Source organism: Cyrtonyx montezumae, unplaced genomic scaffold (genome assembly GCF_038088225.1).
Source record: "Cyrtonyx montezumae isolate F1298 unplaced genomic scaffold, pur_monq_1.0 scaffold_3, whole genome shotgun sequence".
Lineage (NCBI taxonomy): Eukaryota > Metazoa > Chordata > Aves > Galliformes > Odontophoridae > Cyrtonyx > Cyrtonyx montezumae.
The window spans coordinates 22,872,020-22,888,650 of NW_027072034.1; the positions used below are offsets into that span (position 1 = coordinate 22,872,020).

Here is a 16,631-nt window from a genome sequence, read left to right on the forward strand (position 1 = left end):
AAATCCTTTGGTTTTGTGGAGCGTAAGAGTAAACCAGGAGTGCAGGCTGGATTTTTCTTGTCATGTTAAGCATATGTGTATTAAGGTTCTGCACTAAGTTCATAAGCTTCTGGTGAGAATCCATTTCTGTAGTGATACTCTTGTGAGTATCTGCATTGCATTCACTTGCAGATATCATGATGGTTAACCACCAGAGTACACCTTGACGTGGCAGTCTGAGCAGAATGTCCCCTTCCTGTGCTGTGTGCCTGGGGGCAGGATATTTCATTCAGTCATATAATTCTTGCTGGCAACAATAACTTCAGTATTTTTGCAGGATCTTCTTGTGTTGCATGTTCTATTCCAAAGGATGAAGCACTGGAAAAATAATTAAACTGGATCAACTAAGCTAAAAAGTGATCACTTGGCAGAGTTCAGGCTTCAGAGCTGGTGTTCCGCCTTGGGACATCTTCCACATTCCTCCAACAGTATTACACGTGTCAGTATCTCTTGTCCTCCCTCTGTGGCATGCTCTGATTTGCTCTCAGCTGCTGTTCAGCCACAAACTGAAGCATAAGAAGTTCTGCACAAATGTGTGTGGGAGCTTCTTCACAGTGCAGTGACGGAGCACTGGCACAGCTGCACAGAGAGGTGGTGGAGTCTCCATCTCTGGAGATGTCCAAGACCCACCTGGACGCCTACCTGTGCAACCTGAGCTAGGGAGCTGCTTTGGCAGGGGGTTGGACTCCATGGTCGCTAGAGGTCCCCTCCAATCCCTAAAGTTCTGTGATAGGCTTTACTCCTCAGATCTGGTATGATTACTCCAGTTTCCCAGAAGCACGTGGTGTCTAGTAAACACTTAAAATATTTGGATATGAATTTATAATAATGATTATAATGATATATATAATATAATTATAATTTATAATAATCATTATAATGATAGTGGGTTTCAACGACCATTGCAGTAAAGGATAAACTTCCAATTACTCAAAATGAACTGGTCATAGTAGAAGTGGTACTTCTGTCTGATGTGCTAGCAGACTTGCATCTGAAGGGAGAAAAGTAAGAGTCCTTGAAAACCATTTTGCAATGCCACTTTAGGCAATTGGGCCTGCTGCTGGTTCTTGTTCACATCATGCAGTGCAGTGGATGGATACCTGAATGACAGCCGTAGTCTCCACAAACTATAGACCCCTCCAATGCATTTGATATGGGAGGAACTGCGCATTCAGATTACGATTTGAAAAACTCACGTTTCTTGTGTATAGTCATTAACGGATAGTTCATGTGTATTTCATGCCATTGTTGCAGCCCCCAGCAGTATGTATGGAAATGATGTGGCTGCCTCAAACAGCTGGCTTGGAGAATTTCCAGATGACAGTTTAAAAAGCTGTTACACATCATCATGTTTCTTCTGCAGCTTCAGTGTGTGTTCACTTGGGATTGGCAGAGAAATGTCCTCAGCTAACCTGAGCTTCTGCGGCCACTGCCCATCAACTGGAGGGGCAGCAAGGTTCTCGCACAAGTCAGCACTTGAGTCTTGAGCTCAGAATAGCGGTCTAAGGAGTTAAGTTGTTCCCTGAAAAGCCATTCTGGAGCACCAGCTTAGTCTTGCTGCCTCTTTTGGTAAACTCAGCTGCTGCATCTCCTCAGCAATGAGTGCTGAACAGACAGGGAACAGAAAAGCATTTCAAAAACTCTAGCTGTTACTATTACCGCAGCTCTCAACCTTCTTCATACAGTGGTGGCTTCTGAATCTGCAACAGCTTGTGCAGTCAGCCTCCTCCCTGTGACAGATCATAGAATCCTTAGGGTTGGAAGGGATCCCTGAAGGCCATACAGTCCAGCTCCCCTGCCATGAACAGGGACACCACAGCTAGATCAGGTTGCCCAGGGCCTGATCCAGCCTCACCTTGAAAGTCTTCAGGGACACCTCTGTTCCTCAGTTCTGTCCTTTGAAAGTGGTACTGGCAGCCAGGAAAGTGGTAGGCTGTGATGCTTGCCTGGGAGATTATGTAGGTGATTTTGGGGGGGACTTCTCCAGTGCACCAGAGAGAAGCACAGATCTGCAGTGAGAAATGTTTTTATGCTCTTCATGATAGTACTGACATGCTTCGCTGGTCTTACAAAATTGCTCTGTTCGCTTTATGATATCTGGATCTGTCTGTTGCAGCATCAATGCTGTTACTGCCTGTTGCTTGGATGAATTGTCACTTAAACAGTATTTTGGGATTGCAAATGTATTCCAGGTTCTTTGAAGATAATATTTGATGCATTTTAGCTTTTCACTGTCAAAGTGAGAGTTTATTCTTTCATTCTATGTTCTCTATGTGACACAGAAGCACTGTGTGTTTTCCTCCATGTGCATGTTTGTTAGTGTTGCCTGTAGACACCAATACTGGGTGGGCTGGCAGGACACATTTGCATGGTGTTGCAGATCTATCAGACCAGAATTTTGTTTCCTAAGTGCTACCTTTCCATTCTAATTAAGGCATTAATAATTTGATGTCAGATTGCCTAGTTGTGCAGCGTCGTGCTCCTTGAGCCATTTTTGGTCTTACAGGTAGAGGCAGATGGTACTGCACAGCAGTAGGGATGTTTTCTCATTGGTGACCTCACAGCAGCAGTCCTCGTGAGGATCTATATGGTGCTGTATGGTAAAGCAAACTACTGGCTTATACCCAGAATCACTTGGGGAAAAAAAATATTTTGGAAGTTATGTTGTTTATCTGAAACAGTTATCTTTCTTCATTTAACTGGACAGGAATACACTTCTCAAGCAGGATGACATTTTGAGAGGCTTGAGAATAGAAGTTTCTGTTACTCATGTGACTTTCCCTGTGGGGGATTGTCACATTAATGGCTTGGTTACTTATGTGGTTTTTCACTTGGTGATGAGCCTAGAAGTTAAATATTATCCTCTGTAATAGGGTTTAAAGTGTATCATCTGAAAGCTAAAAGGGATTGTGATAAAGAGGCATGTTTGCATTTTTGGATAGGTTTCTGTGGGTGATTTTTGAACACCTGAAAATTAGAAAGGAACTTGATATGATAAAGTATTGTAATTTTGTATTAATTGTAAAGTAATGTTAAGCACTGGAATGGGCTGCCCAGGGAGCTGGTGGAGTCACCATCCCTGGAGGTGTTCAAGTAATGTTTAGATGTTGTACTGAGGGACATGGTTTAGTAGGAAATACTGGTAGTAGGTGGATGGTTGGAGTGGATGGTCTTGAAGGTCTTTTCCAGCCTTGGGGATTCTATGATTGTAATAACAATATAAAGGCATGGAAAATTACAGTGAAATCTAAAAACAGATATAAAACCTGTGTAGGAATATAAAGCTATGGAGGGATATCTAATGATTAGCTTATTGTGTTTCTTATGGTAACAGGATTGTTATGTATACATCATTATAGAATTAACGAGTTCTTGTGGGATGTATTTAAGTGCATTCAATAATATAAATGTATCTAGTAAAATGCTAAGTGTTATCAGACTGGTTCAGGAATGTCTACCATTGTGACTACTCTAATGGGTCTGATCAGTCTTTGCTTTCAACTTTCTGATGTATTCTGGTTATAAAACTGGCCTTTTCACATTAAGAAGTACTATCAAGTTAAGTTTGCAAGTGGAACGCTGGCTTTTTTCTTTCTTTCTTTTGTTAAGCATTAAAGTAAATCAGATGAATGAATAATGAAAAAAGGACATCTGAAGATTATAAAAGACCACAATATTAGAGAGAGAAAAAAAAAAGTGGGTAGAGAGTAAATTGAAAGGTGGATAATTTTCCTACATTAAAAAACTGAAAATCAATGACCAGACTCGCCATCCTCCTGATAAAATTCACAAAGAAAATCTGTTTGTAGTAACAGCCTGAGTTGTTCCAAGTCACTGCCTAGTTTCTCCAAAAGGATAGTACTTCAAAGGCATTGATTATTTAAATGGAGTAAGGAAAGTGAGTCTGTAAATGATGAACTCGGAAGTATGACTGGGATCTGAAATAATAGTCACAAGAACAATTAGATATTATGACACACATAGGAAGATGTTTCTCTTACCTGGTGTTGGAAGACTGAAGATCTCAAGGTGGTGTGGGCTGCAGACAGATAACAGAAAGTTCTTGAAACCATCAGTTAACACTTGGATGAGAATCCAGCTTAAATTACTCAGTAATAGCCTATTTTTGATGGTAGTGAGATTGTGCTATGATTAAAATGTTAGCTTTGGTGGCTCTTACCATCTTCCTTTTCTTGCAGCTCAGTCCTCTGGTATGTGGCAGATGTTGACTGAATCATTTATGGTGGCTTACCTGGATAAGCTAAGTGATTACTGTGTTACACTTCTAATGCAGTTCTGTTCTTCCTCAGCTCCCATTCTTTACTTCCCTTTAGAAGTTTTAAAGTAATCATGTTATTCCTTTTGTTATCTAAGAGTGGTGACAGCAGAGCTACATGTTTCGAGATAATACCCCGTAAAAAGCGGCACAGAACCTACTGATCTATGGACAGCTATAACTGGGATGCTGGGAAAGAAGTAAAACTGATAAAAATTGCATCTGTGAAAAAGGGAAAATGCTAAGAATGGTTTTTCAGAGATTTTGTATTGGCTTGAATGGCTGTATCAGATACCTGTTTTTTTTTGCAGCAGCTACACCAAGAATGTCTGATGTATATTTATTTGTCATTAGTATCTCCAAAGACTTGCTTGGCTTCTATTTGCGAGAGAAGTTGATCAGATAAAAACTGAGACAATGCACTATTGTTTTCTAATGATCTGAATAAATATGTCACTTCTTAAATGGAAGAGATTTTCCTCTAAAGTGTTCATCTGTTTGTTTGTTTTCTGTCTTTAAGATAAAGCACCTTTGTCGAAGGGTCTGTTATTAGTCCCAAGTGCCATCTCGATTCTGTTGACTCTGCTCTTCCAACATTACCAGAAGTTCTTTGCATATAACCTACAAGCTATAAAAGAAGATTTTCAGGTAAGGATCAGTTAATTTTCCATGGAAAGAGACTGCAAATTACTCTCTTCTGTGCACTTCTTCCTTTCTTTTCTCCTGTGGTTCTTTACCTTTGTTTACTGCTGTAGACCAGCTTGTTCTTAGCTTTGAAGTCACCCCAGTAGGCCGCAGAGGTAGCAGACCATTACCTGCTTTTTGTTTGAAGTGAGAAAAACTGATCTGAAACTGTCAACATAAGCCTTTCACTTCTTTCTTTTGTCTGGGAAATGATTGTTTGTGTCATCTCTCCTTGCAGCCACTGATAGTTGGGAAGCTTGCTGTGAGTGAAGTGTGACTCAACCCATGTAATAATGGAAGTATTTTGATTTGAATGTCAATATTCTTTTGTACTTAGGTTTTTTTGTTGTTGTTTTTTCTGGTTGTTGGGTTGTTTTGGTTTTTTTTTGGAGGCTGAAGAGGGCTATTTTGATCAGCTACTCTTGACAACCTACTATTCATTATAACAACAGAGAACATAAATTTCACACTGTAACTTCAGCTATAGTGAATTGTGAGAAACTGAGATTTTCCTGTTGAAGACAACTGCTGTTTCTCATCTACAAGCCTTAAAAATGAGAGACCTAGCTAGTGATTCTGCATGTTGTTGCACTCAGTGATCTTTCTTCTCAAGTACAAGCTGCATTACAAGGAAATTTTGTGAGTTTGGAGGCTTTTTTCTGAAGTTTGCTTTTAGAAAAGTCTTCTCTTTCCACTTACCTGCGCTGCTGCAAAAAGTCAGTAGCTGTGTTTAGAAGCTATGGTATTTTTATTGTGATGCTTTGGGGAATTTGTGATATTTTTCTCTCCTAAAATTACTGTTTTTTTTTATTGGCATAGTAAGCTATATAATAAGTAATCGTGTGTCTCCAAGATCAGAGAGAAAATAACCTATTTTTCCTAATAACCTGGTGCTAATATTCAAATAAGAACACTGAAAGAAAGTTTGTCTTAGAGTACATTCATCCTCAGAGTCACATTAAATGGAATAAAGTCTTTCCAGTGGCCAAACAGTAATTTTGGAAATTGTTACAGCTGATACAGAGCATAAGAAATAAAGCATGTAGTTTGAGGGTGTTTTTGATTTGGAAGGCGAAGCATATATTGTTGAGAACTAGAAGACCTTTGTTTCCACTGAAGAGCAATGAAGAAGCTGTGCATAAAATTAGGATCTTCTTACTCTAGATCGATGTATTTTTTAGGCTAGGTGAAATAAAGAGCAGCTCAACTGCACTGCATCCATGGTGATGAGAAAGAGGTTGACCAGATCTTCTCCTAGATCTGCAGCCTAAAGAGCCTTAACACCTAGCTGTACCAAAGGAAGATCAGATCATCTCAGCTTGTCTGATTGGGAAATGAAGGTACCCATGATAGCAAAAGTTGAAAGCTTGGCACCAGGATGGTTGCTCTAAGTTTACTCTACCTTCAGATTTACATCTGCCTATTAGAATCAGAGCCCCTGTAGCAGATGCATGGCTGAGAGATCATCTAGTGAAGCAGCCAAGCTGATTGAGTATTATTATGCAACAGCACCAGGAGGAAATGACAAGGGAAGGTAGTAGATGGTTGTCTCTTGTGTGGGAACAGAGGCCTGTGTCTGCTATCCTGGCTTGTTGTCTAGGGAGTTGTACTGCTTGCTAGAGGCTCACATTTGAGACATGATGAGAAAAATATTGAGGCTTGTCAAAGCTTCCAACTGCTGTCTTTGGCTGATGTTCCATGTGGAGATCAATAAAACTCAGTACTTAAATAAATGGTATCTACAGGACAGCATTATGTGGAGCACTCATACATTTTCTGGGAAGTCAACACAACTGAAGTGCCTTTCTGAAGTGTGTTTATGCTAATGTGTGCAGCATGCAGAACAAATAAGAGTAATTAAAGGTCATATGCCTTTAATGCACCGTAATCTCATTGGAGTCCTGGTGGTGTGACAGGAGTGCTGCAACAGGCAGATTCAGGCTCCTTAGGAAGAACAGGCCAGGCAGGCAAGGAGGGGAATTGCCCTTTGTGCAAAAGATGAGTGGGACTGCACAGAACTTTGTCTTGGGACAGATGATGTGGAAGATGGGAATTTGTGGGTCAGGATTAGTGGGCAGACCAGTACAGGCAACTTTGTTTGTGGTCTTTGCTACAAACCATCTGATAATGAAGTAGATGAGGTCTTCAGACAGTTGAGAGAAGCCTTTTGTTGTCAGTCCCGTTCTCGCAGAGTGCTTCAACTATCCTGATACATAGCTAAGGGGGGCAGTACAGTAGGGTGTAAACAATCCATGAAGTTTCTTAAGTGCACTGGCAACGAATTCCTATCACAGATATGCAATGAAGTGATGAGGGAAGATGTTTTTGGCTAGATCTCTTTCTTAAAACCAATGAAGATCTGACTGGGGATGTGAAGAACAGGTGCAGCCTTGGTTGCAGTGACCATGAGATGATGGAATTCAGGGTCCTGAGAGGAGAGAATAAGGTAAGTTGCACAACTGCAAACCTGGACTGCAGGAGAGCAAACTTGGAGGAAACCTACAGTGTATAATATCCATCAGGAGGAGTTTGAGTGGGACTCTCATTCCCTTCTTCTCAGCCCTGGTGAAGACATATCTAGAGTGCTGTTTCTTGTTCTAGATTTGTGATTATAAGATATAACTGGGTACACTGGGCATAGTCAGGAGACTGGATCATTTGACTTACAAGAAGGGGCTGGGATTGCTTAGCCTGAAGAAGAAAAGGCTTAGGGTGGAATTTCCAATATGTGTAAATACCTAATGGGAGAAGGAGGGATCATGATGAGGGTGCCAGACTCTTCTCAGTGCTGTTTATTTATGTAACAAGAGGTGATGGGCATTAAGTAAGTGAAATTTGTTGTATTTCAAAGGGAAATCTATTTTACAGGATCTGATAGAATGGAGGAAGAGGTTTCCCAAACAAGTTGCATAGTCTCTATCCTTCAAAGTATTCAAAACCAGTCTGGAGATGGCCAGTTAACATCCCCCTTCTAGCTGACTTTGCTTTGAAGAAGTATGTTGAACTGGACCGTCTCACCTCTACTATTCTCTGTTTCTATGAAACAGTGCCTGACAAAATGATTACTTTCTTTGTATGAGGCAAGTGGTACTATAAATAAGGAGAAATTAATGGATTTTGTACACCATGACTTTAAGCAAGGCTTTTAATTCTGTCTCCCATTGTGTCCTTGAAGCCAAATGGGTGAGGTATGTACTGAATAATTGGATTAATAGATTGGTGGAAAATTGGTGCTGTGATCATTGGTGCAAAGTCCCCCTGGCATGTAGTACAGGGCTCCTCAGGGCTCAGTACTGGAACCTGTAGTTAAGTGTCTTCATTAACCACCTGGATGATGGGATGAACTGAAATCTCAGCAAGTTAGTGGGTGACCCCAGTTGTGGGGTATGGACAATATGCTGGAAGACAAGGCTGCTGTTGAGAAGAATTGGGAACTTCGTGAAGTAGAAAGTCCTACTTCTGGGATAGAATAACTCCAGACAGTAAAAGTGCAGGCTGGAGAGCAAGTGCTTGGGAAGCTCTGTAGAGGAGACCTACAGATCTTGGTGGACAACAGGATAAACAGTAGTAAGAAGAATACCAACCAGTTCCTGGGCTGTGTTAGTGAGAGTGTGGCAGCAGATCCAGACTTCCCTGCTAGCTGGCACAGCACTCCAGTTGTGGTCTCACAAGTACACAGTTCTGGGATCATCAGTGCAGGAAACACAGGAACGCACTGAAGTGGGTCCACCAAGAAGGACAGAGTGTTGGAGCATGTGATATACAAGGAAAGACTGAGAGAACTTGGTGTGCCCAGCCTTAAGAAAAGAAGGAAGAGAGGAAATACCATAATCCTGTCTGCAAAGTACCTGATATAAAACTATACAGGAGCTGGACTCTGCTTGGAAGTGCACTTTGGTTAGAACAAGAGGTAACAAACACAAGTTGGAACTTGGGAAATTCTGCCTAGATAAAAATAATTGGTTTATTTTTCTGAGCTGTGAGATTGGCCAGGTACTGCAACAAGTTGTCAGGGAAGTTGTGGAGCTTCCACTCTTGTGAGTGTTCAAGTCTTGACTGGACAAAGTTTCAAGTAGACTCAACTGATTAAACCTACTTCAAGCAGTACATTGGATTACGTGATCTCTGGAGGTCATTTGATTTGTTTGTGTATTTTTAATAACTCTGGTGTTTCAGTTTTTATTTGTAAATCCGAACTAGGATAATGAAAATTGTAACTCACTTGATTTAAATTGTAGATCTGTTCTAGCAGATAGACTTCTTGTTTGAAAATATTTTTAAACAGACTTTTTAAGATGTCTATAGCATTCTAGTTCTTTATATCCCTCTTTAAATGCTGTACTGCCTTCTTGCTGTCTGACTTCAGTCATATTCCTTCACTCTTGAGCACAAATCCTCTGAAGAATTTCTGTGAAGGTAGGGAGACTTAACGTAACTATTTTTAACCTTCTAGATTTGGAGACTTGTGTGTGGGAGAGCAATATGCCTCGATCTGAAAGATACATTCTGCAGCAGTCTGCTCATTTACAACTTTAGAATATTTGAAAGAAGATATGGCAGCAGAAAATTTTCAGTAAGTTTTGGAGTTGCTGTTTTCCTTTTATCAGAAATTGCTTTCTACACTGTTTTGAATCTTATAGTCTTGGATTAATATTGCCATTTGTATTACTTATATTCCATATAGAAATATACATTAAAGAGTTTTGAAGTGAATTGGATTTCCGTAAATCAGAATTTAAATTCATCTTGCAGTCAATGAATTATTCTGAGTTTGCATCTCTATCAGCTGAAAGTTACTACACCAACAGAATTTATTTTTGGTAACAAATCAAACTCTTTTTCATTCTTCTGTATCTAAACATTTACATCTCAGTTTATGCTGCATGAAATGTTACATTTATCTTGATTGAACTAGTGATTTTCTTATTTATTGATGTATATTCAAGTCTAATTTTTAAAGTATTGAATTAATTCAAGTTAACCTTTTTCTTTCTAGTCCTTTTTACTGGGTGCTTGGACGCTGTCAGCTTTGTTTGATTTTCTCCTGGTAGAAGCTGCTCAGTATGTATTTGGCATCACCATCAACAGCTTGCCTTCTGGTTTGTAAGTAGCTCCTAGTGGATTGGTTATTATAGATATGGTTTTAAGGGAAATTTTGTGTATTTGAATTTAAAAGCCTTTCTTCATGTAACTTTTGAAATTAAGTATAATCCTCTTTTGAACTTCAGTGTAAATGTTTGTGGTATAAATATTGTATTTTCTAACACTCATTTGCTAATTGTGATCTGGGGTCAAGGTACTTAAAATTTATCTGTTTGACAATGACTTTCCATTCTGTTAGCACCAGATCTGTTGTCAGCATGACTGAGAAGTGGCTTGCAGTGCACAAATTAACACCATGTTTATTTTTGTTGTAGTCAATAAACCTGTAACTGAAATCAGGTTGGTCCTGATTTCTTCCTTAAATGCCAAAGATAGCTTAGCTCTAATTCATATCTTTATGTACGTCTTTAAATGCATGGGCAGTTATCTGATATTTCATATGTGTGTATTTCAAGAAGTTGAGCATGTTTAGAGCTTGCATTTAAAGTTCGTAAAGCTTTAAGGTACTTAGTGATTGAGTTTTGTGTTACCTGTGTTTGACGTCTCTACCATTAATAATAGGAGATGTATTTGTTAGGGTCGAACCATAGAGCTTGCAGAGCCTTTGTGGCTAAGGGACATCAGCCTCATGTAGATTTGAGTTTCCATATGTCATGTGCTCTTAGCTATTAATAGAAGCCCTTGAGGCAAGACTTCAAAAGGCTGAGCTAGTAACAAAGATAAAGCCTGTGTTTTATTGTTACAAGACTACATTCCTTGTGATGTGTGAGTGTTCAAAAGGAGTTTGAAGCTTGAGTAACACTTCAATGTTTTTGTGCTGGGTCACGCAGCTGCTAGGTGCACATAAGCTGTTAGAGTATCCAAACAAAGTTAGCATTTTCATCTGTGTAAAAAGATACTTCATGCAAGTGTGGAGCGTAATAAGTGTGCATAGCACACAGTGAGCTAATGAGCACTTCAGCTACTACGCTTTTGACTTTTTTTCTATGACTGCATAAGCTGTTAGAAAGAAATCTGCGTCAAATAAATTTTTAGGTGAAATATTTGTATATTCTCTTTTAAGTCATACTGGCATTGGTCGGAAGAGAATGAAGCTGATTTTAGAAGTGTAGGTTATACAGTAGTTTAGGATTGTTGGACTGTGCAAATATAAACAATTAATATATGATACCTTGCATCACAGTTTTTCAGTGTTAGTGCTTTATTACACTAATGGTTATTTCTTGTTTGGCAGTAGTTACAATTTGTTAAGGTGACAAAAGGGGTGGGCAGTTTTAACACCGATACGAAGTTCTAGTTCATGTCAGATTTACAAAGGCTGTTGAGCATTATCATTGTACATCTCTCACAGTTACAGCACAACGAACATCTGTTACTTCTGGGTATGGAACGTTTGCCAATGTAGCCAAAATGCTGGAATTTAGAAGGATAATCACATATTTACATTAGAGAATTCCTCTAATGTTTTTATTCCTTTTTCATATCATTTCGCTGTTGATATTGTTGAGTGATCTTACACTTGCAGTTCGAAAACTCTTCCTGCGCACGCTTCGGAGGTAATTGCGATAAAGGATGACACTGATGACTCTAGCCTGAAATTGTTTAGAAACAATATAGTACAGTATAACGTCCAAGCAGGTACTGAGGTTCATGAGGAAGGTGGTAAAGGCTGCCCACGGATTGTAACTTGTACCTTCATTCAACATCATGAGGGCAAAGCAAATGTGGAAGGGTACAAAGCAGACAAGTACCTGAGCAATCAAAGTAACTATGATTCTTATGGATCTCTCCTTGGCCTTAGGCTTCAATTTGGAAGTCTTGCCATGGATAAAATTGTAAATAATGACTAGGTAGCACCCCATCATGATAATCAAGGGAATCAAAAAGAAAAATATCAAGCGAGAAAAGTTCAACATATTTACTTCCTTTAAATGGATGATATCGAGCATTTTCATGCAGGTGGTGAAATTGAAGGCTTTGTCTGGATCAGAGCGTAGAAAGAGAAGTGGGGAAGTTGTTGCAAGGGTCATTATCCAGATTCCTGTACAAGCCAGCAGAGCTTTTTTTGTATTTTTCAGTTCTTTGACATGTTTGGGCTGGACAATAGCCATAAATCTGTCTACACTTATGAAAGCAAGCAACCACAGAGCAATGGCTGGATAAAATACAGTGAAAGCGCTGATAATCCGACAGAATGCATCTCCAAAAGGCCATGTTTCTTTGCCATGGTAGATTATCCGAAAAGGCAAAGAAAGTATAAAAGTTATGTCAAGTAATGCTACATTCATCATGTATATAGTTATAGTGGTTCTCTTCTTGGTAGTGCAGCTGAAAACCCATAGTGCCGTGGCATTCACTAACAGTCCTACTGTGAATACAAAACTGTAGAAGACCAGTGATGAAATCCTGTATTCTTCAGGGTAGTGATTCTCAGGCATCATACTGTAATTGGTTTTAGGAATAGTTGTTGCACCCCATTAAAACCCTGAAAATAGATGGCATAAAAATTATTCTCCTTCAAGTAAAATCTTTCTTTAAAAAACAAAGAAGAATTTCTGTAGAATGGGATTGTATAGTGGGAAAAAATATGCTACTTTTATTGCTTTCTCTGACTACGAATGCATACTGTGCCATGAAAAAGATACATGTCCTGTCAAACTTAAGTAGTTTTGATAAGCTCTATTAACTAAATATGGAATTGCTTAAGAGGAATGAGAAACTCAGGATTGCTCAACTATTTTTGAGTGTGTTCCAGTAGCTGATAATTAGATAGAAACAGCTGTAATTGGAGTAAAATAACTATTTTCTAAAGAAAATATTTCTTCAAGTTGTCCCTGTTGAAAAAATGAGTAACTAGTTATACAAATAAGTGAGCATGGCATGTAGTGACATTTGGATATGCTAAGTGAAGTATTTACTTTACATTTTAATTGTGTTGGAACTTCATAGATCCCAAAAGAACAGGTATGTGCATGCTGTTGCTCATAAGAGACATTAAAAATCTATCTTAATAACTCTGTAGGGTGAATGAAGTCTTTATTCCCAGAGCTTCAGAGAGAACCATCCACTGTTCCTTCTTTCAGCTGAGAGTCTGAAATCTCAGATTTCACTGTGCAGATTCAACTGATAAGATTGTCCACTGTCTTATTCTGGAGCCACTTGAGGAAGCCAGATGTTACCTGATACTTGCAGGGGTGTCTTTGTGAGCCCAACCTTCCCCCTCTTTCCTGGTTCTCTGTTTTTTTGCACTCTGACTTCATGTGGGGGAGCTCCTCTGGTTTGGCCTTTTACCCAACCCTGTGGCAACTTTCTGAGGAGGAGGAGGAAAGAGTGAGTTAGCTGTTTGACTGTTCCTCCTATTTGTGACAAGCACTTAAATAACTCCAGCAGCGTAATTTCATAGAATCACAGAATGGTGTGGGTTGGGAGAGATGTCAAAGCCCCAACCCCATGCCATGAGTAGGGCTGCTACCAACTAGCTCAGGCTGCCCAGAGCCCAGTCCAACCTGGCCTTGAGTGCCTACAGAGATGGAGTGCCCATCCACTTAATCATCCTTTGAGTAAAGAATCTCCTCCTAACATCTAACCTAAATCTCCCCACTTTCAGTATAAAACCATTCCCCCTTGTCCTGAGGCAGCAGAACTTTCTCAAGAGGTGGGGAATGCAGAGTTCCTATATGCTTATACTCCGAAGTGGAGAATGTGTTAAAGTAAAAATTCTTTAATACTGCTCCACTATTTTATGCCTTCATTGCAATGCTTACAAGGCACTTTATACAGTGGTTTAGGAACTTCACCTATCGGATTGAACCAGTGTCTATTTTGGGTAGATGGCATATGCGTGACAGAAAATACTGTAGCACGTGCTTGTAGCACATTTGAAGTAATATTTATTGTACTGTCCCAGTTTTATTACTGTTACATAAATTTGTCCACATATTGCAAGAAAAAATCCCACACATTTAAGTAAGTTCTTTTTGCATTGTTGGAAATGATTCAGAATCCTTATTTCAAAACAGTTTTTTCAGCAAAGTTCTGTGACTGTGTATAGTCATGCTGATGTTTAATGTTGAAAATATTCTTAAAACTATGAAATCAAAGTCTTCTTAAGCTTTAATTTAAAAAAATATCAATTTTTTCCCTAGTATTTCCTATCGCTGATGGTTGTTTATGACTCTGTCATTACTACCTATATCCAGATCCTGACCAATTTGGAAACTGAGTACTAACATATAAAACAGGTAGAAGAATTCAATTTTTACAGGTGAATGTTATTTATACATTTATATAGTTAAGAATCAATTATGTTTGGGGGAAAAATAAAATACCCCTCTGTGTTTATACATAAGTACAGTGATTCAGTGATTTTTGTGTTTTTCTCCTATTGGTACTCGTCTGCCTGGATTTCAGGTTGACATCTCACAGCTCAGCCCAAGTAGGTCTTCATGTACCTCTGGTTGGACAGTTTTGCTTGAGTTGCTATCTTTCATGACAGGAGCATTTCATTATTTTTGTTTATAAAAGTGTTTAGAATCATAGAATCATTTGAGTTGAAAAAGACCCTTAAATGTTATCTATTCCAACTTCCCTGCAGTGAACATGGACATGCATAGATAGATCAGGTCGCTCAGAGCCCCATCTGTAAGGACGGGACATCCACTGCCTCCCTGGGCAGCCTGTTCCAGTGCCTTACCACCCTCATTGTAAATAACTTCTTCCTTATACCCAATCTAAACCTAAATTTTGGCTGAAGTTCTTAGGCTTCACAATTCTTGTTACTTACTATCTAGATGCCATGAGCAAGAACAGAGGTTTTCAGGACAAAACTAGAATTCATTATTTTCCTTTTGAGTTTTACTATGTGTTAGGAAACAGCAATACCATTTAAAGGTTTTTCTGTGTATCTGTCTTCCCAAACCCTCAGTTCTCCCCCTGCTTTTTTTTTTCCCCTTTTTCTATCCCTTACAGTTCCTCACATTTCATCAGGAAGGACATGGCCTTCAGTGGATCATAGAGAAACCAAGCAACAAGACTGTTCTGTTTTTCATTTAATGAGCACAAGGATTTTTTTTTCTTTATTTAACATGCTTACTGTTTTAGTTATTACATATTTTTAAATTCATTGTAAAAAAAATCCTGAGCAACAATGATTACAGGACTATATTTTATATAAACACATTCATTTTGCTTTGAACATTATTTAGAGAATGCTGCTCATAGTTTGAAGGTGTTAAGTGCAATAAAGAATTACATTTCAGTTCATTACTCCCAGAATATACACCTGCGTAAATCATAGCACTGCAGATAAACATCCAAGTTACTTTACTGATGCAATGTAATGGTTTGCGACTTACCTTTTGTGCAGTACAAAGTGTCTGCTGAGATGCTTGTTTCATAGCCCCTCATCTGTAGAAGCTTTAGACTTCCTCTTCTCTGCTCAGCCTCACTATGCTATAAAATAGCTCTTCACTGGCAGGAAGCAGTGACGCAATTTAGTTAGTTTTGAGCTTGCTATTGGTCATACTTGAAAGTGTCTTGTTAGTATTTCGTACACGTACAAGTTAACTTGCAGTGTCTGAGACCTGATAGTTTTCATACCTTTTCTAATATTTCCAGTGTGGCCAAACTGGGTAATTGTACTATAATTTTAAAATACATTTTTAATTGTTTGTGATAAAAGCCAGGCTGGATGGGGCTGTGAGCAACCTGCTCTAGAGGGAGGTATCCCTGCCTATAGCAGTGGGTTGGAAGAAGAGGATCTTAAAGGTCCCTTCCAACCCAAACCATTCTATGATTCTATTGTAAGAGGGAAGCCCACTTTAGGTTGATATGTATACACAAGGGTAAGGGCAAGAATAGACATCTTGGTTATGAAAAGTTACTAACAAGCACAATGCTAAAGAGTTCTCTGTAGACTGCAGTCATTTTCATGGAAACCCCCATTTTATTTTAATTGGCTGGGGTAGTAGTCAGCCTGAAAGTGACAGGAGCTCACTGTGTTTGAAATGAGAAGTTTGATTCACTTGAAGACATTGCTTGGTTTATATCTGCACTGACCATAATTTACTAACACAGCAGCAATGCCTTGCTGTCTGAAAAATAATAGATTTCCTGTTTTACAGCTCTGCAGCAAAAGGCTTTGTAAAGAGTGTTTAGCCATTATTGAAATGGAATAAAGTCTATCAGCTGTGTCACAACAAACAGGTGTGGTGGGATGGGAATATTCTCAGTGGCTAATAGCTAGGGGTCAAGAGTCAGTCAAAAGAAGAGAGAAACTTTCAGAGAGCCATTTGGAGAAGGGTATTCCAGATTCTTTGCAGAGTGGTCATCAAGTGGCAGTTCCCAGACTGTCTTTAGGATGTTGAAGCATGCCATGGAGAGCTTGTTACTTCTCTTTGCCTCCATTTTTTCCCCTGCAAATCAAGGAACAGGAAGTGCATGTTGAGGAAGGGAACAGTAATATTTCAGTTCCCTTCTGACATGCAGTGTAGAATTTGCTGGGATTGCACGTGGTTCCAGAAGTTACAAA

The 16,631-nt window shown here is 39.1% G+C and overlaps 2 protein-coding genes across 2 annotated transcripts in view; one reads left to right on the forward strand and one right to left on the reverse strand.

The window, feature by feature from the left end:
• Positions 1–16,631, forward strand: part of UBAC2 (UBA domain containing 2) — a 90,219-nt gene that overhangs the window by 3,078 nt on the left and 70,510 nt on the right. The window contains exons 2-4 of the mRNA XM_065740830.1: positions 4,836–4,963; positions 9,453–9,572; positions 9,996–10,102. Of these exons, the coding sequence (XP_065596902.1) occupies positions 4,836–4,963; positions 9,453–9,572; positions 9,996–10,102 (355 nt within the window). The remainder of the gene's footprint in view (positions 1–4,835; positions 4,964–9,452; positions 9,573–9,995; positions 10,103–16,631) is intronic.
• GPR18 (G protein-coupled receptor 18) lies at positions 11,286–15,531 on the reverse strand. Its single transcript, XM_065740754.1, is given in 3 exon segments — positions 11,286–12,575; positions 12,578–12,587; positions 15,457–15,531. Coding segments are annotated over 3 exon segments (1,047 nt in total). The 5' UTR covers positions 15,499–15,531; the 3' UTR covers positions 11,286–11,580.